The sequence below is a fragment of the Micromesistius poutassou genome (genome assembly GCF_964030765.1).
Source record: "Micromesistius poutassou genome assembly, chromosome: 20".
Classification (NCBI taxonomy): Eukaryota; Metazoa; Chordata; class Actinopteri; order Gadiformes; family Gadidae; genus Micromesistius; species Micromesistius poutassou.
The window spans coordinates 14,235,002-14,258,467 of record NC_140290.1 but is presented as its reverse complement, the minus strand read 5'-3'; the positions used below and the strand labels follow the sequence as shown (position 1 = coordinate 14,258,467).

At 48.0% G+C, this 23,466-nt stretch overlaps 1 protein-coding gene across 1 annotated transcript in view; it reads left to right on the top strand.

Moving 5' to 3' along the window:
- The window catches only part of gabbr1b (gamma-aminobutyric acid (GABA) B receptor, 1b), a gene marked incomplete at both ends in the record, with an annotated part of 78,886 nt that overhangs the window by 3,397 nt on the left and 52,023 nt on the right, over positions 1-23,466 (top strand). The window contains 3 exons of the mRNA XM_084484340.1: positions 2,502-2,725; positions 3,928-3,945; positions 16,532-16,607. Coding sequence (XP_084340466.1) covers positions 2,502-2,725; positions 3,928-3,945; positions 16,532-16,607 — 318 coding nt within the window. The remainder of the gene's footprint in view (positions 1-2,501; positions 2,726-3,927; positions 3,946-16,531; positions 16,608-23,466) is intronic.

Sequence of the window (23,466 nt, the reverse complement as noted above, 5' to 3'; positions counted from 1 at the left end):
CTAGCTTCTTGCTAAATGTGGTATGCTAGTAGCTTCTTGCTAAATGTGGTCTGCTACTAGCTTCTTGCTAAATGTGGTATGCTACTAGCTTCTTGCTAAATGTGGTATGCTACTAGCTTCTTGCTAAATGTGGTATGCTACTAGCTTCTTGCTAAATGTGGTATGCTACTAGCTTCTTGCTAAATGTGGTATGCTACTAGCTTCTTGCTAAATGTGGTATGCTACTAGCTTCTTGCTAAATGTGGTATGCTACTAGCTTCTTGCTAAATGTGGTATGCTATTAAAGGTATTATGTGGTTTAATATTTCACATGCTGGAGATGGACTTATTCAGTAGCTCCCCCTGCATGGTCATTGGCAGAACTCCAGACCTCATTTTATTAGTTATATTTCTATGATTTACATGATTATATTGATATAGTTTATATGATTATATAGCTGCTTCATCAGTCAAGTTATTACATTGTTGGGTATTTTACAGTTTTCTCAATCAAGTTGAGTGCAAACGTTATTCCTACATGTTCACTGATAAAAATGATAAGCATGAACATAAACATGAACATGTTTGCTACAGAGCTTTAATTTAATTTGGCAGACGCCTTTGTCCAAGGCGACATACGACATATTTGACAACAAGCAGAATTAGCAACAAGCAGTAAAAAAAAAAAAAAGCTTCCAGCACCAGTCTCCAGTCTTCTATCAGAACCGCTCCCTGTATGATTTAAATCAAACATCGTCTCAATTAACAAACAAAGACAGAAATAAATACATAAGCTAGACATCCAGTCGGTGTTTAATAATTAAAAAAAATTCTAATGAATGAATTGATTGATTAATCAATGGATCATTTCCCTACTATATCCAGGATTTGTTTTTGACTGAATTATTCCCCGTGGGACTTCTGTACATTGTCAGACCCTTGGTGTGGAGAGATTATAAAAGTTACAGACATTTACTAGCATGTTCAACAAAATGGTGCTTTGATTGAATCTCATAGTTCTCATGTATTTGACCACTAGCCATTGCTATAGATCCAAATGCATGAGAACTATGAGACTCCATCACGACGAATGAATGACAGCGGCTTTAAGGTTTCTTTACGAAGAAAAAAACATGTTTTAAATGGGTGATATTATGCCACCAGGTGTGAGTGTGATTAGCGATTACAAGCTGTTTGAAAATCTGCCTTTTTCCTGTGTTCTAGTGACATCACAAGTGGGTGTGTCCACCTAGATGTATGCTGGATAGATCAGCCTACCAGCCTACCCAATGGACTGTAGCAAATGTTGCTTATCTTATCCATCATACATCTAGGTTAACACGCATGTAGTGGCTAATCACACTCACCTGGTGGCATAACCTCTGAAGCACCCCTTTAGATCTAAATAAAATAGGTCATCCATCTTCAATTATAATTAAAGTCGTACATATGCCCCCTTTGACCAGAAAGACCGGGCGTCCCTGCCTGTATTTGGTGAGGAGGTAAGAGGTTTTGGACTGCTTGTTCTTCAAGCACTTTTCAGGCATGCTTCTTGGATCTCTGGAACATGTTCAACACTACTTTCAGAGAGCGGGCGTGGAAAGGTGCTCATATCCTCGCAGGAAAATGTCAAATCCCCTCAGAAACAGTATATTAGTAGAGGTCAAAGTTATCAATCTACTTATAGTATACCTATATCAGTCTATCTACTCAGTAGTAAAATAACAGGCTTTAAATTGAACATAAAAATGTATGTTCAAATATTTGCCTAGAAATGTGGAGTTAAAGTAGTATAAGATATAGTATATATACTATACTATATATTATTGAAGCCCTTTCCAGCCCTGTTCCTGAGCATGTGTTGCACCAACACGATGACTTGCACCGTGGGTTTCTGTCCCAACACAAGCCTGCTGTGACGTCACGGCACACGTCACATGGCGATAAGGCCCTCCTGTGGGTGACTGTGGTCACGACGTCACTTGGAAACGTTTGTCCGCCCACATCACCACTCTCAGTCTGTTTGTGTGCACATCAGCCTCCGGGTTAAAACACATTGTGATTCCTGAATGTCTCAATGTTTTTCAACGTGCTCATGTTAGCAATCCCACCCCCTATGGAGGTTTAAAAAGGACTATGGGCGCCCCAGTGGCGCACTGGGCTAAGGCGCATTCCATGTATTAGGCACAGTCCTAATCGTAGAGACCCAGGATCGAATCCGACCTGGGTCATTTACTGCATGTCTTCCCCTCTGTCTTCCACACTTTCCTCTCTGTCTCTCTCTATAAAAATGCAAAAAATAAATCTTTAAAAGAAGGACTACATCTGATCCAGAATAGAATAGACTTTAATTGTCATTGTGCAGTAGGTCCATACAAAAATATTTTGCTTATGCAGCTTCTAAAACGATACTCACATACATAAACACTCACACATTAAATAGTACAAAAAATAGGTTTTTAAGAAGACCTTGTCACGGAAAACATCCAGACTCACCGTGTGCTCCTTGCCTCCTCCGCCAGTGCTGCTGTGTGCGCGCGTGTGGACGTCCCTGGAGAACGGCCGCGTGGCCCACTGGCCCCTGGGGCCGCCAGTAGAGGGCACTGTGCTCAGCTACAGCTGCCTGCCCGGCTTCCTGCTCATCGGCCGCAACTCCACCCACTGCAACAAGATGGGCAAGTGGGACACGCCCAAGCCCGTCTGTCACTGTGAGTGGCTGCTTCAGCAGCACGCCGTCCTCAAGCCTGTGGGAGAGAGGGAGGGGGGGGGCAGAGTCACATGACAACGCTGGCTCTTGAAACAGTGTCGTTAGCCTCGTAGCATAATTGCCCTAAGTGGTTTTTTAAGGTTCATCTTGTATTAAGCGTCACAAATGACTAAGTCAAATAGATGACTAAGGCAGATAGTGGTTATGGAATATAAAAAGCACTCTGATTGGCTAAGGATACAGCCAATACAGCCAAGGCACAGTGAATCAGCAGCGTTAGTTAGAGAGTAGAGTTTGGGAAGATATCACAATTTGGCCAAAATATGACTTAGGCAACTATGCTATGATGCCTAATCATAGCACAGTTGCCTAAGTCATATTTTGGCCAAATTGTATTATGTACTATGTATTATGTATATACATACATATATTATGTTATGTATATACATGTATATTAGATTTGCATTATGATATGTACATTACACTGGTTCCTTTGAACATACTCAACTTAAACGTTGCCGTGTTCGTCAATGGACTAGATTCACCAATAATTCAGACACTCCTGAGATTCATAGACCTCTGAAGAATAAGTCCCGCTTCCGAGGCTCCTGGTTCCGGTCAAATGTCTATGGGAAATAACATGATAACATGGGTTTTTTGAATGATCGTACATAACAAACTCTGTAGGTGGCGGGGAAGTAAAAGCTGCGTGACGTTTTTTGAACTACACACTTATTCTTCAGAGGTCTATTCTACCCAAATCTTTAATACTTCACATTGAAACACATTGAAAATATAATGTGTTTTCATCAATGAGACACTTTTATGTCGTTGTAAGTGCTATTATTATCTCTGTTTGCCTTCTTGTTTCATATCCACTATCTAGATGATGTAACAGGAGAAATACAAAGATGCAGTGAGGAAGTAGAATAGCAGGCCTGTGATTTCATCATGCTCTGACCTTGCTCTGACCTTGCTCTGAGCTTGCTGGTGTTTGAGGGCATTTCCCCTTGGTCATGAAGGCCAGTGATGGTTCCATCATTCATCATTCATATCATGTGATCGCCCTGCGGTCACTGAAGGTCCCATGGCTCTGGTCCCATGAGTAGCACTGCCAGCCCTGGTGACCCCCCCCCCCTGGTGACCGCCCTGGTCTCAGCCTGGGCTGTGTAGTTCCTCACCTCACCTCATGTATTCACTCTGTGTCCCTCTCTCTTCCCTTTCCTCTGTCCTGTTTACAGATGATCGCCACTACACAGGTGAGTCCGCCCCTCAGTGACGTATGAACGCATGCTCCTCCGCAACTCTGTGTGACAGTGTGACCTTCTGTCAAACCCACTGCATGAGGAGCACATCATGACTGACATGTCCACCACTGTCTACTCTTCACCTTGAGCTGCCTGGAAGCATTTAAGTGCTACTACCAGTGATGACGACCCCTATAGAGTATATTTAAATGAATACCCTGTTTAAAGTTAGAAGTGAACTTAGAAGAATTCCAAAAAATATTGGCTACAAGTATAAATGTTTTGCATTTGATACATGTAACATATGTTATCCAAGTATCCATGTAGGCATGTAGGTATGTAGGTATTCATCAGAATTTAATGTTCCTCCTCTAAAAAACTTCACATCTCCTACTTCCAAAATATCAGTGTATGATTATTTTTAATATGGTTCATATTTTTATACAATACACTACCCAGAATGGTTACAGTTTGTTGTTTGTTCTAAACGCTTATCTTTACTTTGTTTATGAGAACAAAGACAGCTGTGTTTACTATCCAGTTAGTAGGATGGTATGTTCCGATATTACTGAACAGCACATTTTTATTATCCTTGGTTATTCATTTACATGTTCTTTATCCTAAAAAAATATGGCTAAACGTACATTCATAAACGGACAGAATTATTTATTTATCTTTTTTTGTCTACAACACATGACCAGTAGATGGCAGTGTTGAGCCATGGTCATTTCACCTTGCCGCGTTGCGATCGGGCCTTCTCGTTCCACGTCATTGTGCTGTGGCGTTATGGTAAACATCCTGCATTGTTACCTTCCTACCATCTCTTTGACAAAGTTTACGTTTTCTGGAAATCATTGACGCTAGAATCTGTTAGAATTCTGGAATTCTACTCTGAATTCTACTTTGAACTATCTAGCCTGGTCCTACCAGAATCTCGTACTTAATTTCACCTGGCCACTCTCCATTGACAAACGTTAACTCACTTGAAGGCGGGTGTCTGTTGGAGTTTAAAACTATTGGATCTGCCCAGTGCCACTCTGGATCTGCCATAACCAATCGCTGACGTTTGACTACGACTCAAACCAGCGCACGACCTCAACGTCAACGTTCTCAGCTCTGTTCGACGGCCAAAAAATTGGCTGCAGAAAACCTGCGAATATACCGCAAACCCAGACGCAGTACCGAAGGGAAATGAAAATTGAGCGGAAGTACGGTGGCGGGCGGAGCCAGGCTAAGGAATATCAAGACTTATCTTATCTTAAGTCTATACCCTTAATAAGATGATATTCAGATTCACGTGCATAAATTCCAGACAGATTGATTGGAATTTATGCATGTGTAACCAAGTATGTTTATGGACATCGTGCTCAGTTCAAGAAATTAGCCATTGAATGTGAGGGAAGGAACATTAACACAATTCAGCCGATCAGATGCTTACAACACCCCGGTCATTAACCGAGATACTGTTGCTGATTCATTCAAATGACATCAACACTCAAGGCGAACGTTATGTTTGCCGGGATCACCAGCCATTCGATTGGTGTTCGGTTATTCCAATAAATATAATAATCCATTCACTATCATGTCCCCCCCGCTAACATCGCGTTTTGATTTTTGATTGAAACTGTGGCTTGAATAGCCGCAGCTCGCAGAACTGAGTGACCCTTCAACGCCTCCCCATACACCGGCTCTCCACCACACTCATTTATTCCATGTGCTTGGGATCAAACGGAAAAATGCCCCGTCACGATCCGCATTCTGCCCCAGAGATGTGCTCCGTGTGCCCCGCGGGGGGGAGACACGCGAGGGGAGCCACTGTAGCGGCGGCGCCGGGGCGTGAGACGCCAGGCAGCAAGGCGCTGGTGCGATGGTGGAGAGAGAGAGAGAGAGAGAGAGAGAGAGAGAGCGCTTGACATCCATATATAGTGTTCCCAGAGCAGGCAGCGAGGAGACGGGCAGAGTAAACAGGCTGATGAACAGCGGCGGGCCGTAGCAGAGCCGGGCGGAGGAGTGTCTAATACAAACGTCGCCCTGTGGAATAAACAAGGGCCGGGCGGGGGGGGGGGGGGGGGGGCGAGGGGGGGGGGGGGTGGGGTGGTGAGGTGTGGTGAGCGGGGGGGGGAACGAAAAGAGAGAACGATTGGATAGGAAAGCGAAATTGGGTTGTCAAAGGAAATATAGAGAGAGTGGGGCGTGTAAGGGGGGGGGGGGGGTTATCTATTATGTTAGCCGGGGATGTGGTGTGGATGTTTTGAACCATCCAGGAAAATGGCCTCTTACTTTATTACATCATTCCAGCCCAATAGGCCCGGTACACCTGTGGCCTGTTGCTGGGCGGAGCTGTCAGAACACAGCGCTCCGAAACAGTGGGTCCGCCCGCCACCGCCACCACCACCACCACCACCGCCACCACCACGCGCTGAATTGATGTTGTTATTGCCATGGGAATGAGCAGAATGTGGGGGCCCGGGCCCCGGCGTGGAGCACTTTGGAGAGTGGATCATTTGTTATCCACACAATAAATAATTGGACCGGTGACATTCGAAAGACAGCCGATTGATGTTCTCACCCACATCCAAAATTAAAATAACACATCAAATAAACTCCCGCGATTCGCAACAGCCAATATGGGAAGGTGACAATAGCGATACCCTCATCTTGTGATCAGAGTGTTTTGAAATATGATATCCCTCCATTTATATTCATATCCTCATTGAATTTATTATTTATTTATAATAAACTGTAGTAGCAACTTGCAGTCAGATTGCAGATTGCGACACACACACACACACACACACACACCTCCTTTTCCAACCACTAGGGTGGCCTGTACTGGTCTGTATTGTGTAGGGTGGCCTGTACTGGCCTGTATTGTTGTGGAAGGTGTCCTGTACTGGCCTGTATCGTGTCAGGTGCCAGTAGTGTACTTCCAACGTGTCCAAGTCATCGTCTACGACAGCAGGGAGCAGCCCAGTCTCGCTATGTTCGCTCGTTATGTCAACAGAGGCCAAAATATTACAGTCAACTTTACAGCATGAGTCCGTGAGTTAACGACAACAACTAGTAAGGATTCATGACAGCTGCCAAAAAACCCTCCCTTTCGAGTGTGGTCCTTCGGAAGCTTCATTTCGAGGGCTACGTATAGCCCTACGTCTTGGCCCTAGCCCTTAACCCAAATGAGAACTGAGACAGCCCTACCCCTCACATGAACGGGCAAAAACAAGGGGGAGGGGCGAAGGGCGAGGAGGAAGGGGTGGAAATGGGATTGGCCCTTAATGTAGAACCCCACAGTGTGTGGCACATTTCATACACAACATCGCCCATTATAAAACTCAGACCCAACAACGTTACTTCATCACAAAGGATCATAGCGGCCCACTGCTTCCTCAACAACTCATAGCCCAACACACATTTTTTTCTAGATTTCATTAAAAACACATTCTCTCTAGAGCTTTTTTTTTCTCCGTTCTGGGCTACTGTAGAAACACGGTGCGCCTCATTGTGTCCCCCGTGGTAGAGGACCCCCTCCCTGTGTAGAAGTAAAGAGCTGAAACTAAGCTAAAGAAAACACAATGATTCTTGTTTTCATGGGATTATACACACATCTCTGCCGAGTCTATTGCAGACAGCAGGGAGCCGCCCAGTACAGATCATTCATCTCTGTAGACGGCGGCGCTACAGGCCAGTGTTTACGTGCGCTGTGGGACGCGAATATAGGTTGGTGTTGACAACATGAACGGTGTGTAGTTTTATCGCGCTTTGGATACCAACTTCCTCCGAAAGAGTGATAGTGATACTTTTAGTAATCGAACAGGGAGATAACCTCAAATATGAACTTCTCCAAAACCGTGGACGTGTTAGAGAATACACACCATCACCCCCTCATCCGTGGATTCCCCCTTATCCCCACCCCCTCACCCCTGCCATTCAGTACACTGTTGTACACGTGGGTTAAAAAGGGGAACTCCCACAAACCCCAGCTCACAGCTCATTGTTATAGGTCAAAAAAAGCTCCACAGAGTCAAGCTAACTATTTTGCCAAATCATAGCCTACCTTACAATCTTACATCCACTCAAACATACCGTTTTGTGAATACACTGCTCATTTTGCTTTCCCTGGCAGCCGTCCTTCTGAATGGCACTAGAACCAAGTACCATCTTTATGTTTCCCTCGTATTTAAAGTAATTTCCAAGGAGAGGATCTGCACCTTTGACAGTGGCTGTATGTAACGGTGCGTGGGCTCCAAACAAATTGCAAGTGCAAAAATCAAGACCGGAGCTTGCACTCAAAAAAGGATCTGAGTATAACATCAAAAAGTGATTTATTGGCTTCACCATACCATTTCGGGTGACCCCATTCTCAGTGCAAATTGCAGCCAATAAGAGTTCACCGCATATATAGGACATGACATCATTGGCAGGATTCAAATGGACCAATCACAATTCAGTTTCACAAACAATCAATTAACAAACAATTCACAAGCACCTAATTACTAATTACTAACTACTTACTAACTAATTACATGTTCAACCGTCTTACAAAGTAGAAAAAACATTTCATCGATACTAAACCCCTCGTATTTACTATCATGGTCCCTCACTCATAATATGTATGATATGTCAACTGAAATACACCAAAGGTATCCATGTATTTGCATTTTTATGTTGACGAACCAGAGTTGCAGCGATCGTGAATCACAGCAAAATATGATCTAACATCAACATTGAATTAATTTGACACGAAAACATACTAGCAGAAAACCAGAAGTACAAAGTGAGTGGAGGCAGGGCTCAGAGGCTCCTTGTGCCGGCAGTGATTCAGTGGCCCCTATGGAGCCCCGTGCCTCATCCTCCTATCCAGGAGCCTGCCTGAGAGGAGGCTGGACAGCCAACGGCATCTGCCACCGCCAGATGCCGTTCATTAGCGGAGCTCAGAGGACGGGCAGAGAGGGATGTAGGGACACATCCAGAGACGGCTCTTTAATGCCAACATCCAGGGTTTGAACTCGCTGTGGGAGAGCTCCAGAGCCCGCGCAGAGAGACGTATTGAGGGGCAGCTCGTGGGCAGTGAGGGGCACAACGACATGCAGAGATGATTGTTCCTTCTGGTCATCTGCAGAACCGTGGTTAGCAGCAGGCCCCAGAGAGATGTCACTCACTTACCTCGCCTCACTGTCAGATCCTAGTGAGGACGGCTTCCGTGAGAGGAGGGTAACGGGAACTGACCCTGGTACACACTGGTCTCCACCTGATGATTATCTCAGCCCTCCGTAACACCCTATAGGACCTGCCCTAGAGGCTCCAGCCGCCCTTAACCTGATTTATGTTGCTGTCGGGCGTGTGCTGCACAGTTCATGCCCAGTGACAATAACTTGTCGGTTTTTACACGGTCCCAGTGGCACCAGGATCGGCGGACAGGAGGGTCTGATGGTCAGAGGAGGCTCGTGAGCAGGGCTCTGGTGACATGGGGGATGCTTTGCCGTCCACAACAGTGACAGCGTTTGAAGCCCGCTCCAGGCTGTGATGCGCGTGCGATGGCCTTTTAGCCGCGGGGCTGACACGAGCCCGCTTCAACACGGACCATTGATGTTTAACTACGGCTCAGTCAGTCCACGCTGGACATGTTTGGTATATAAAGAGGTTGTTTTTACGTCAGCTTGTGACATGTTTCCCTTCCAAATGGCAGCAAACACATCGGAGCATAATGGGTCTTGCCACAAATTGGTAAAGCTTACTGCAACCTATTGTTGAATGAATTGTATTTTTTTTGAGCAAGCAGTTTCCTCATTGTGTTAAACTGGCAGCAGCATTAATCCTGGATTTAATAGTAATTTCACTCTGGGCCCTGGGACACCGGCTGTATCCAGCAGCTAGCAGCAGGCATTAGTACCTTATAATTAAGATAGACCTTCTAGCCGGAGAGCCAGTCCCTCTCTCTGGCTCAGTGGGGGGGCGCCCTCCCCACCGAGAGAGTCTCAGCAGGGGAAAGGTCAGTGAGAGCCTCTCTGTGTGTGCCTGTGTGGGTGTGGGTGTGTGTGTGTGGGTGTGCGTGCGTGTGTGTGTGTGTGGGTGTGGGTGTGGGTGTGGGTGTGCGTGTGTGTGTGTGCGTGCGTGTGCGTGTGTGTGCGTTTGTGTGTGTGTTTGTGTGTGTGTGTGCGTGCGTGTGTGTATGTGTGTGTGTGTGTGTACATGTGCTGGATGCTCCAACCAATCATGTCAAAGTTCAATCTCTGCGCAAACAGACTCTCAGGCTTTCATCCACAATAAAGATTTATATTCCTGATCCAATTTAACACCACATGCCTCACTTCCTGCCTTGGTCACAGATGGACTGCATTCAGGTCCTTCTTTAAGTGATATTGGGATAGCGATTCAAGTGTTAGTCCACCGATAACGTCTGAAGACTCTAAAACTCGGTATGCTATGATACAATACGATACAACTTTATTAATCCCCCGTAGGAGAAATTAGTTTGTTGCAATAGCCCAGCAGCAGTAGTAAAAAAAAAGCAGTAATAAAAATACAAAGTACTAATACAACAAAAGTAGACGCTAAGGGAAAATGCTGAACAAAATGCTAAAGTAAGGAGAAGACAAGACAAACAGAACAAACAGCAACAAATAGGGCAAACAAAATAGATGGTATAAACAGTATAAAATATAAATAATAAATTATAAAAAAAAGTGTAAATTGTAAATTATAAAGTCTAAAGACGAAAAAAAACTTGGTATGCTCTAAAAACTTGGTATGCTGATACAGGCTTTCCTCTTTAAATCAGTGGCTCCCAGCTGTAGTGGCGTTCCCTCTGGACATCAAAACACAGCTAACAAACCGTAGGAACAGTCTGACGCGAGCGACAGGGGACGGAACCCAGTTTAAAGCGCTTACTGAACAAAAGTTGAAGTGACATGGTGTCCCTCGGTAGAGAAGCGATGCCTAACGCAGCCTCCGCCCACTCCACCCACCTGGCTCCTCTCCGCCCGCTCTACCCACCTGGCTCGCTCAATTAAGGTCCAAGGTTCGATCCCGATGGTAAACATTGCATGCATTTGTTTACGCATGTTTTAAACATAACCAATGTCTTATGTAATGACAGAAAACAATGACATTTAAATGGACTTATATGCTCATGTTGTGGCTCCCACACGATGCCAGATCACCATCCCAAACAGAAAAACCATCGCACACCAACTTAAAGTTATTGGCAGGATATTATATATTCTATGGTAATAGCAATTTACACAATATTTCACACACCGCACACTGTCAAAAATGGGTCACTTGGGTACAGGTTCATAAAAGGCAATTGTGCGGCTATTTGTCAGGACAGGTATTAGTTGTTGTCATAACATTGGTCTTAAAAATCAAGCAATAACTTGCATGACATGGATTCATTCGTCAATAATAACGCAAACAAAAATAAAAGCCAAAAGCTAATATTGGTAACCAGGATCGATTTTTTAATTCCCCAAGGCACCAAGCGACGTGGGTGGGACCACTCCCTCCAGTATTACCGTGTGGATTTAGAGACCTTCCCAAAAACACATGCAGCCTCCGCCAGCCATTAGTCTCATGTCAACAGAAGCTGTCCTTCAGTCACACTGTACAGCCACGATGCACAAGCATCGCCTGCCTTTGAGCGCACACACACAACATCAATGGTATCCACACGCTTGTGTGTGTGTGTGTGTGTGTGTGTGTGTGTGTAGCTAACACACAGTATTCCTTTGCATGACGGCAGACCTTGCATTATTCACCCGAGCTTAACGCTGTGGTAATGACGTGGAGCTGCTCGGGGGACCGGGAGAGAGGAGAGAACGGCGTACGGAGCCGGCTCCATTACTATCACCCCCATCGCTCGCTCGCTCCCAGAGCGCCACTCACGCTTACTCATGGACGGCGATATTATGATCATCTTTAATGAATATCCATGGCACGGCAGAGCACGCCATGTCGGCAACTCCGCCGCCGCCGTGTCTTGAGCCAGCCGACAAAAAAACTGCTGCGAACAATTCTAACGTCATATTAGGACTCGCAATCAAATGAGGGAGAACTATTCCCTGGGAGGGGTGGCCGGGTTAAGTGGCTCTCTCCCCCCCCGGCCAGGAGAGGAGAGGAGAGGAGAGGAGAGGAGAGGAGAGGAGAGGAGAGGAGAGGAGAGGAGAGGTGCGGTGCGCTCTCCCCTGCATCCTAATGACCGGGACTCTGCTGGGCGGAGAGAGGCTCAGAGAGGGTCTCAGTGCTGTAGCTCTGTCTCTCTGGCTCTCTGGGTGTTCAGCGAGGGGGGGGAGGGAGGGATGGAGGGGGGCGTCCTTGACCTTGATGACTTCTAGTGGCGACCAACAAGCAGTTTGAAATGGAGCATATGAAATACAACATGTATACCACGTCAAAGCCAAACGGGAAAATGTGTGTGTCTACTAGAACGCTCTAGATCTATTCATGAATGCAATCTGTTTTTCCCCTGCCGCAAGCGGAGATGCAAAAACACACGAGGCTGGCGTTAAATGGGCTCAGGACTGAGTGCTGTGGTAGTAGTAGCATCACAGTGTAGGGCCATGCATATTCATCAGGGAAGTAGCTTGATAGCGTATAGCACCGCAGGGCCATCCTTGGATGGGCTCATAAAACCACAACCACAGCGATGCAAATGGCATCCAACATTAAGTGACATTCAGTCAGTCTGAGCGTAAGAGAGTAAGTGTGTGTGGAGCCCAGCGAATCTGATGACATGTGTCGTGAGAGATGTTGACAGCCACTTGATGATCTGGCGCCATGCACACATGCACACACACACACACACACACACATAACACATGATACACACATGCACACACACGCGCACACACATGCACACAGACACATAACACATGATACACACACACACACACACGCACACACATACACACGCACACAGACATACACTCACACACACATACATACTGTATATACATATGTACACATACACACACACACGCACACACACACACACACACACACACACACATCAAAAAACACAATGCAAAAGGTAGCCATTAGAAACAGATGCATGACAAATGTAATAAGCGCTCCAGTGCGGCCCCCGTCACACAGGAGGTTGGTTGCACGCGCGACGGCGCCCGAAATAGAAGCGGTGGCGGTGGCGGTGGTGGCAGCAGTGGCGGCAGCGGCGGCGGCGGTTTGGAGCGCCACGTCCGCAGACAGCCAGGGGAGATTAGGAGGTGTTTTATGGGAGCTCTGCGGATCACATTAACGTTATTACATTCAAGGGAATGAGCAGCGGGAGAGCAGAGAGGGTAGAGACACATCAAAACACACAGAGAGAGAGAGAGAGAGAGAGAGGGGAGAGGGGGAGAGAGAGAGAGAGAGAGAGAGAGAGAGAGAGAGAGGGAGGGGAGAGAGAGAGTGAGAGAGAGAGAGAGAGAGAGAGAGAGAGGGAGAGAGAGAGAGAGAGAGGGGAGAGAGAGAGAGAGAGAGGGGAGAGAGAGAGGGAGAGAGCAAGAGAGCAAGAGAGAGAGGGAGAGAGAGAGGGGAGAGAGAGCAAGAGAGAGAGAGAGAGGGGAGAGAGAGAGAGAGAGAGAGGGGAGAGAGAGAGGGAGAGAGCAAGAGAGAGAGAGGGAGAGAGAGAGGGGAGAGAGAGCAAGAGAGAGAGGGAGAGAGAGAGGGGAGAGAGAGCAAGAGAGAGAGAGAGAGGGAGAGAGAGGGAGAAGGTCCAAGAGAGCGACACACACACATGCGAAAAAGAGTGTGCAAGAGAGAGACGGACAGAGTGAGGGCGAGAGAGAGAGAGAGAGAGAGAGAGAGAGAGAGAGAGAGAGAGACATCGGAACAGAGGGAGGGCGCAATGGACAGAGATGAAGAGAGTTCCATTGAAACAGAGAGAAAGAGTGACAGAGAGAGAGAGAAAGAGTGACAGAGAGAGAGAAAGAGTGACAGAGAGAGAAAGAAAGAGAGAGGCACGGAGGGAGAGAGAAAGGACGACAGGAGAAAGAGAAGGGAACTGTGCACGCAGAGAAGCAGAGAGCAAAACGGGAAGAAAAGAGCAGGAGGAGGATGGAGGACGGAGGAGAGGCCAGTGTGAGTGAAAAGGAAAAGGGAGAAAGAGGGAGGGAGGGAAGGAGGAGGGAGAAGGTCATGGAGGCGTCTGTGAGTGAGGGCTGCAGATACCGATAACAACAGAGCCCTCTCACACTGGTGTTACGGTGGGATAAACCCGTCGGGGCTCTGGGTGGTAGCACAGGTTGCGTCTCCAGTCTATATACCAGAGAACCGTAATAATCGAGGATAGTTCTCATTTCATACCGGAAACAAGTCCTAAAAATGGACAAGTTTCTTCATGGATTGTATATTTGTGTATGTCTACGTGTCGGTCTCTCGTTGTATGCGTACTCAGCTCAACCCCTGAGCGGAAGCCAGTCATTCTAGAACCAATCTGGGGTAGAAAAGACGACAGATCACGATATCACCCACGATATCACAGGTCTGCTCCTGTTGTGTAGCACGACGCTGGCAGCAGACCTGCCGTCACCGGCTGAGTCTACTACTACTACTACGTGACCCGGTACATCAAACACGAGGGGAGCATCAGGATGACTGACACCTGTGTTTGTCCTACAAGCGACTAGGAAGTGACAATCCCCGCGGATGATCCGGTCTCCATGACCGTGGATTCAGAATGGCATTGAGGAAGATCAAACGGCTGAGGACTCTCATTATGGCGTCTCGTTGGTGGAATAGTTGATCACTACGGGATCAGGATAATAGGTGTGATACGAGAGACGGATCGGGTAGAGCGGAGGAAGTTGCACCGCTTCAGGGCTGAAACCCATTTTGCTGCAGCAGTCACCAGCGAAAGAGCTGTCTGGAGTGAGAGTGGTCACCATTAGGAGACGTGACCACTCTCTCTCCCACACACACACACACACACACACACACACACACACACACACACACACATACACACACACACACACACACACAGTAGCAATCTCTCACACAGAATTGCACAAACAAACATATAAACCATCACAAACTTTAAGTGGACAATGCCTGCCATTAGGCTGGATCCTTGACTTTTATTACATACAACTAGGTGTGTGTATGTGTGTGTGTGTGTGTGTGTGTGTGTGTGTGTGTGTGTGTGTTGGTGGGTGAGAGGGAGGGAGGGAGGGAGGGAGGGAGGGAGGGAAAGGAGCCGTAGTCGGTAGGTTCAATCAATGCGGTGCTTTTCATGCAGAGGAGAGTAGGCCTTCCGTGATGCTTCAGAGGAGGTGGACCATCAGGAGAACAGAGCAGGAGGAGGTGGACAACAGCCCTGCAATGAGGATGACTAAGAGAGCGGGGGTGGGGGGGGGGGTGGGGGTGGTGCTCATAGGATACCAGGACACGTGGGGAGGGAGGATGAGGCGCGGAGAGGGGGTTCCTCTGGGGAGGTGTGTGTTATGAAGCAGAGCCCAGCCACGGCTCACACACTCCACAAAGGAACTCTTCTGGGCGGGCGGGCGGGGCGGCGGGGGGGGGGGGGGTTATGGATTTGGACGTTTCTGCTGCCGACAGCTTTCCCCGTTGCCGCGTCAACCCATGTTCCGCTGAAAGGGCACATCAGCCTTTTTATATCCGCTCAAACCACGCGGGGACGCGGGCGGGCGTGATGACATCAGGTGTTGCAAACTTACTTTGTGTACCAGCATTTCATTTGCACTCCCACCACCCCCCCCACCACTCCGGGCCCCACCGCGCGGCCCGGGGGCCCCCGGTGTCTGGTGCTAAACGCATCAGGGGCCCCGCAGCCCCCTGAGTGGCTGGGGGGGGGGGGGGCCCGTGCCGCCTCCGATGTCGTTTAGATTCTCCCGAAAAATATGAACAAATGCAATTTAGCGTCGAACGGAGAGAACGGGTCTAGAGGCGGCGGGCGCGCGGAGAGGCACTGAAAGGATTACCCCACCGCTGACGAGACGGCGGCGTTCAGGGGATCTCGCTGTTGGTGTAGGGAGCGGTGGGGACGGACAGACGGACGGACAGACAGGCAGACGGCGGACCGACAGACAGACAGACAGACAGACAGGCAGGCAGGCAGGCAGGCAGGCAGGCAGGCAGGCAGGCAGACAGACAGACAGACAGACAGACAGACAGACGGGGGACTGACCGACAGACAGACAGACAGACAGACAGACAGACAGGCAGGCCGGCAGACAGACAGACAGACAGACAGACAGACAGACAGACGGGGGACTGACCGACAGACAGACAGACAGACAGACAGACAGACAGACAGACAGGCAGGCAGACAGACAGACAGACAGACAGACAGACAGACAGACAGACAGGTCGATAGATACACATAAAGACACCGAGACAGACAGATACACGGATAAATACATTGAAACGTATTCACACAGATACACATAGACACACACAGACACAGCGGTAGTAGGACGGTTTGAATACCGTACACCGGACGGCAGTGAGCAGTGTGTCCTCCTCCCTCTCCTCGTCGGTGTGTGTGTGTGTGTGTGTGTGTGTGTGTGTGTGTGTGTGTGTTCTGCAGCCGGCGGTGTGCTCTGAGATACAGGCTGTGGCGGCTCGAGGTTTGGTGCAGACGTCGTGTGACATGCCGCTCAAGCGCATCCCCTCAGCCCGCCTCGCCTACCTGCCCGCAGCGATCTGGCGGGCAGGCGAGTGAGGCCAATTGTGCCGCCCCCTGCGGTCTTCTGGCAGCCTGTGCAGCCAATCACGCTACTTTAATGTGACCTGGCAACCCATGTAGCCAATCAGGCCTTCCGCATGAAAAATTGATTCAGGTCCGGTGGCCTCCTGTGAGGTCCTGCCTCCGACGATGCCCACAGCTTCGTTCAGTGTGTGTGTGTACGTGTACGTGTGTGTGCGCGCGAGCGTGTGTGTGTGTGTGTGTGTTGTACCCGTGTTTGTGGTTTACAATCCAGATTTCTGCATGTTTGGTTGTGCTAGCTGGAAGCTGCATTGACCTCAATGACTTGGGTTGGGTTCTAAGCCTTGTCCTTGCCTCTCCAAACTCAAGGGATGCATGCACATTGATATTGAGTTCCTATTGTACGCTCCAGTGGAGCTGGTCATATATCTTGCTGCGCTACGGGCTGCAGTACAGCAAACGCCTGACCATGCGTCTAGAGAGGATTCATTATACAGCCTGCTGGGTTCATGCTAAGACTTGATTTAGGTTTATGTACCTTTTGTACCACCCTTCCTTTTTCTACACTGCCACCTCCTACAAATCCCTCAACACTAATGGGAGGGAAGACAGGCAGAAGAAACCACGAGAACCAAGTGGGAGATGGGCAGAAATATACAAGCAAACTAACAATCACAAAAGAGGAATATAGTTCAAACATACATTAAAGAGATACCATATAATTTTGCAGGCTAGCGGCCTATCATGGCCAGAGTTAGCCTAGCAGCACATTGACTGCCCACATAATGTAGTGACAGCACCCTTCCAGCACTTTAACAAGCTAGCAATAAGCTAGTAACAAGCAAGCAGTAACAAGCAAACATAAAAAAAAAAACCTGGTAACAAGCTAGATACAAGCTTGTAAGAAACAAAAAAAAAGCTAACAACATGCAAGTCGCAAGCTGGAAACAAGCTACAAACAAGCTAGTTACAAGCTACTAACAAGCTGGTAACAGGCTACAAACAAGCTAGTAACAAGCTACTAACAAGCTGGTCCCAATCACTGACTGGGTCAGTGGTTGTTCACTTGCCGGATACAGCAAAACCCTTCCAGAAACAAAGGACAAATACACAGTTCAAACATTGGCCTATATGAAAAAGAGAAAGCATGCGATATTGTTTTGTTTATTATCGCATTTATTTGCTGAGCGCACACTGTGACCGTGTGAATGCCCCATTCATTACTTCTTGGAGTAGCCCCAGCGAATAGACTGTGGAAATGTGGGCAGAGCTGTGACGACGTCGTCTCCCGCCATCCATGTTAAGCCTGCGCCACAGCACAGAAGCACCCTGGAGGGGCTCTGTGCCCGGCAAAGAGCAGCCAGGAGACTGAATATCACATGTCGCCTGGAGGTCCAGCAGTCCTATTAAGAGCTTTGCTGGTGGCCTGCTCCCCACGCTGGCCCCCCCGGATCCTCCACTGGAGAACGGCACTCAGGGTCTCTCCGTGTGTGGGGACGAGATGGAGGCTGCCAGGAACACCGGGCTGGAGATGGCTGTTATGTCTGTTATGAGGCACGGAGCCATCGTTTAAGATGTATATTTACTACACATTGCAATGCGTGGATGTATGAACGTACAAAACAATATGTCCGGAACAAGGTGAGAAGGATTTGGTCTTGAAGAGTATTTGTTAAACTGCTTCATAGCAGCACTACCGTCGAACCGTGGGACTGATTGATAAATATCGGCAAGATGAATAACTGCAAGAATTCGCAAAAGAGAACGTTCTGACCCATTCACTGTGACGCTGGTTCAAGGATGACCAAATGTAAATAAGCTCTTGCCTTCATTTGCATCTTGGCAGCCGCTCCCTGCGGTGGCTGTTGATTGGTTGGAGAGGAGGTGGGGACGGGCGTCCCCCTGCATGCTGTGACCCAATTGGAGCGCAGCCTTTTCATTAGTGAGGCCTGTCAGATGGATCCCCGATCGGTGTTCTCCGTGCGGCCCTGGGGAGATGCCCCCCCCGGAGATGAACACGCTGCGTGCCTAGCTTAGCTTAGCGCCCCCTATGTACGTACCATAGATACATATGCTGACAAGATATCGCATTCGGCTTCTAAGCATGTGTCGACAATGCTGCCATCTTGCCGCGGAATAACCAACCCCCTGAATGATTGAACGTCGATGGGACAGGGGTAATTTCCCAGTCAAAATCACTCTAAATCACCTTATTCTTAAGCAATCTTCAAGCAGGTTGGTTTCTGACATACGTCAGACATGTGTTGATAGTAAAAAACAACTATATTTTCTTTAATTTATTTTTATTATCATTACCATGAACACTAGAAACCAACCCGCTTGAAGATTGCTTAAACTAAGGCAATTTAGAGTGATTTTGACTGTGAAATTTAGAATTTTGATTTTGAGTGAAATTACCCCTGTCCTATCAATGTTCATTCATTCAGGTGGGTGGTTACCCCGTGGCAAGATGGCAGTGGCATTGACGCGTACGTTCCACTAAACAGTGCCGCTCAGGCGATATCTAGTCAGTATATATCTATGTGAACGTACCAGGAGAACCCGCACTAGACTCAAGACCCTTGGGGACAGGGCCTTTTGCGTGTCCACCCCCACTCTGTGGAATCAGCTCCCCCCCCCACATCCGCTGTGCCCCTTCCGTGACTCTCAAAAATTACACGAAAGCACACCTTTTCTAACTCACGACCCCACCCAGCGCCTTGCACATTTGTACTCTCACTCACTCGTCTACACACACACCCTCACCTCCCACTCGACCTTGAGTATCCTGAAAGGCAAATCAATTTATTATTATTATTATTATTATTAACCCTGGAGATGAACACTAGCCTAGCTTAGCCCCTAGCCTAGCTTAGCCCCCCTCGCATACATACCAGGAGAACCCTGGTCCACGCTGCCTAGCCTAGCTTAGCCCCCCTCGCGTACATACCAGGAGAACCCTGGTCCACGCTGCCTAGCCTAGCTTAGCCCCCCTCACGTACATACCAGGAGAACCCTGGTCCACGCTGCCTAGCCTAGCTTAGCCCCCCTCGCGTACATACCAGGAGAATACCAGGAGGACTGAAGGGGCCACTTGTGATTGCCATGGTGCTTCTTGTCGCAATGCACACTGTGTGACAAAAAAACAGAGACATCCTGTCTCTAAGGGGCATGTGAGAATCATATGTCAGTGGTTGTGTGTGTGTGTGTGTATTTCCACACGCACAAAGACGCAAGCGCACTTGCACATGCACACTAACAAAGACATACACACACACACACACACACACACACACACACTGGCACAATGGCCGGGTGAGGCTGAGCTAGGGCTGTCAGTGCTCTCCTTTCGGTAACTTTGACTTCATATTTGGGCTGTCATTCCTCTTGCCTGTGGAGCGCTGCTCAGCCCCACATACCAATGCAGCCGCGCCGCGCAACCAACCCTGACAGTACCAGCCCTCTCTCCCTCTCTCCTGCTCTCGCTCGCTCTCTCTCTCTCCCTCTCTCTCCTCCCTCTCCCCTGTTTCTCTCCCTCTCTCTCTCCCTCTCTCTCACCTCCCTCTCTCTCTCTCTCCCCTCCCTCTCTCTCTCACTTATCCCCTTCCTTCCCTCCCCCCTCCCTCCCTCTCTCCCCCTCTCTCCCCTTCCCTCTCCCTCTCTCCCCTCCTTCTCCCCTCCCTCTCTCCCCCTCTCTCCCCCTCTCTCCCTCGTCCGCCCAGAGGAGATACACCGGCAGCACCCTCCTATAGCGTGCATTAGGGATCCATGCCAATTAACCTTGTTAAGATGATAACATGTATTTATGTGACGGGGGGAGGCGTACATTAATCATCCCATGGTTTCTCCGTAATGATGGATCAAGCCCGGCAGAGGAGGCGACTATAAAGGGGAGCATGGTGCCAGCGTTGGCTCTGCTGCGGGTGTACACAGTGAGCCTGAACGCAGGGCACACACGTGGAGGTGTGCTGCTATGCTAAAGGCTGATCATGGTTCCACGTCGTTCACGCAACGCAATGACCCCGCAGACGCATTCGACGCAGTCGTGAACCTTTATGGTCCTGCGTCAGGTCTCAGTGAGCACACCAATCACAGCCCCTTGCTGCTGCGTCGCCTCGACGAAAGGTTACAATTTTTGGGAGGCGCCCGCAAGGATGGTAAGGGGTCCGTAACCCCCTTGCGTTGCGTGAACGTTGGGACCATAATCAGCCCTTAAGAATCTGAATCTGAGTCCTTTTGTTTGTCATTGTACAGTGTACAATGAAATTTGTAGCAGCATCTAAGTATACACACAACATATAAATAGTAAAAAAAAAGTAAGTAAGTACAAAGGCAGTAATGCAATGTACACATAGAAATATAAAATAGATAATATGTACAGTTTTTTACAATTATTGCACAACTGTCCTTGTGGGTGTTTGTGAGTGTGTGTGTGTGTGTGTGTGTGTGTGTGTGTGTGTGCGTGCGTGTGTGGTGCGTGCGTGCGTGCGTGTGTGTGTGCATGCGTGCGTGCGTGCGTGCATGCCTTCGTGCGTGTGTGTGTGTCTGTGTGTGTGTGTGTGTGTGTGTGTGTGTGTGTGCGTGTGTGCCTTCATGCGTGTGTGTGTGTGTGTGTGCGTGTGTGTGTGTGTGTGTGCTGCTATGCTAAGGAGAAAGCCTCGGCTGTGGCCCCTGCTTCACAGGCAGGTGTTGTGCAACACCATGTGCAATGCTGGCAACTTTTGGCTTCGGGTCAAACAGTGTAGCACTTGAGTTTGTGCCTATGCAAATTTGTGAGGTGTACTGCAGGACCATGTTGAGGCTGAAGAGTTGTACATATGTGTGCGTCATGCACGCACAAAGGATTGCATAGGATATACGGTAAGATAGTTTAGTAGTAGTTTTAGTAGTATCTGTCTGTCATGATATTGCTCTCTTTCTATCACTCCATCAATCTATCTTTCTATGTACATATATATATATATATATATATATATATATATATATGCTGCAGTCAATATATTACCCAATACCCATTACCCAACACATATAAATATATATATATATATATCTGTCTGATTTCTGCTCGGCTCAATCGCTCTCCTCTCCTCTCGCTGCGGGTAATGGATGCGGGATGGCGAGTAGCTCGAGAGGCGCGCGGGGACAACAGCACTCCAGAGGAACCAGGCGCATGTCGAGTGGAAGGCTGCGCTGGGAGAGGTTAGATCCGCGTGTCCCAATAACGGAGAGCGCAATGGAAGCAGAAATACATCTCGCTGCGTTGAAGGGTCGCGGGGTGAACGTGCAGCATCAATCTCATGCAATTCCCGGGCTGTGAACACGAGCGGAATTATAGTATAATAAGTCAATTACTGAGAAACACGTCGAAAGAAACAGAGAAAGGAGTTGGTGAGAAAACATTACCCAACATAAACCTCGCTTACACATACACACACACACACACACACTCACGCACACATTCACGCACGGACGAGCGCACGTGCTCACATATACACGCACACGCGGATACCCTTAAAGTGTAACGAAGGAACGTGTAACGAAGGAACGTGTAACGAAGGAACGTGTAACGAAGGAGTGTGTAACGAAGGAACGTGTAACGAAGGAATGTGTAACGAAGGAACGTGTAACGAAGGAGTGTGTAACGAAGGAACGTGTACGAAGGAACTTTTAACGAAGGAACGTTGATGAAGGAACGTGTAATGCCAGTTCAGACCAAAGATTCGCGATGCAACGACTCCATTCCGACACCGCACTTATTTTACATGTCCTGCAAATGTATAAATCAGTGTTCGAATTACATGGGAGCCAGAGGAACCGAGGACGTAGACTCATTTCACTGATTCCTGTGAGACCGGGTTGCCTTAATTACATCGGTCGCATTCGTCAGGTGAAAACTAAATGTCAAGGGAAAGAGGCGGTGGTTGAAAAAAGTATTTCGATAGCTTATTAAGTTCACTCGTCGTAGCTAGTAATGGTTTATTCGTTTCCCTGTATCATTTCCTTAATTTAGAAGACAGTTTAGTTCATTTTTGAATTGTAAAATAGGCCTAAATAAAATATTTTTTTGAAGTTGCGAGTTTTTGAAATTATTGGAAGCGAGTCGAGCTGACCTTGCCAGCTATACCCCACGGCCAAAATAAAGAACAGCCGAGACAATATCCTTAATTCAAACATGCCGTTTCATTTGGCCTCAGTTGGCTACGGATGCGAACTTGGAATGAATATGTGCAACGGGGATTTCTAAGGGGGTTACTGTACAGTGGCGGAGACTGCAGGAGCTGTAACATCACTACGGCAGAGCTAAGACGGTTGTAAGAGCGCTTTTTCGACCTGCGCGCAGGTTTTTTTTCGACCTGCGCACGCATGTTTTTTTCGCGCACATGTTTTTTTTCGACCTGCGCGCGTGTTTTTTTTATTTTTTCAACTCCGTCTCTGGGACTTGCTGGTGGTTGACTGTGTGCATTTACATTAGCTGCAGGCATGGAATTAATACGCCTAAATTGTTCTGTGTGTTCTGTGCTGTGTCCTGATTGGCTGAAGAGAAATAGCCACATCGTTGCGTTCTAAAACTGGACCTGAACTGGGCTTAACGAAGGAACGTGTAAGTAAGGAACGTGTAGACCGTCTGCGGACGCCCCTGCAGGCCAGCGTTATTCCTGGGGGTCCACCGCGGGTTGACGCGTGCATGGGCTGACCTATAGGAAAAACATGGTATTTATTTTTTTGTTTACCATGTTCAGCGGATGACTATACAAGTGTCACTAGGCTACTTAGCAAAGGGCTTTTAAAGGGACTCAAACGTTCAAAAAGTAACGTGTGACATTATGATTACAACAACGCGAATTGCTTGCAGTGTCAGTCGGTCC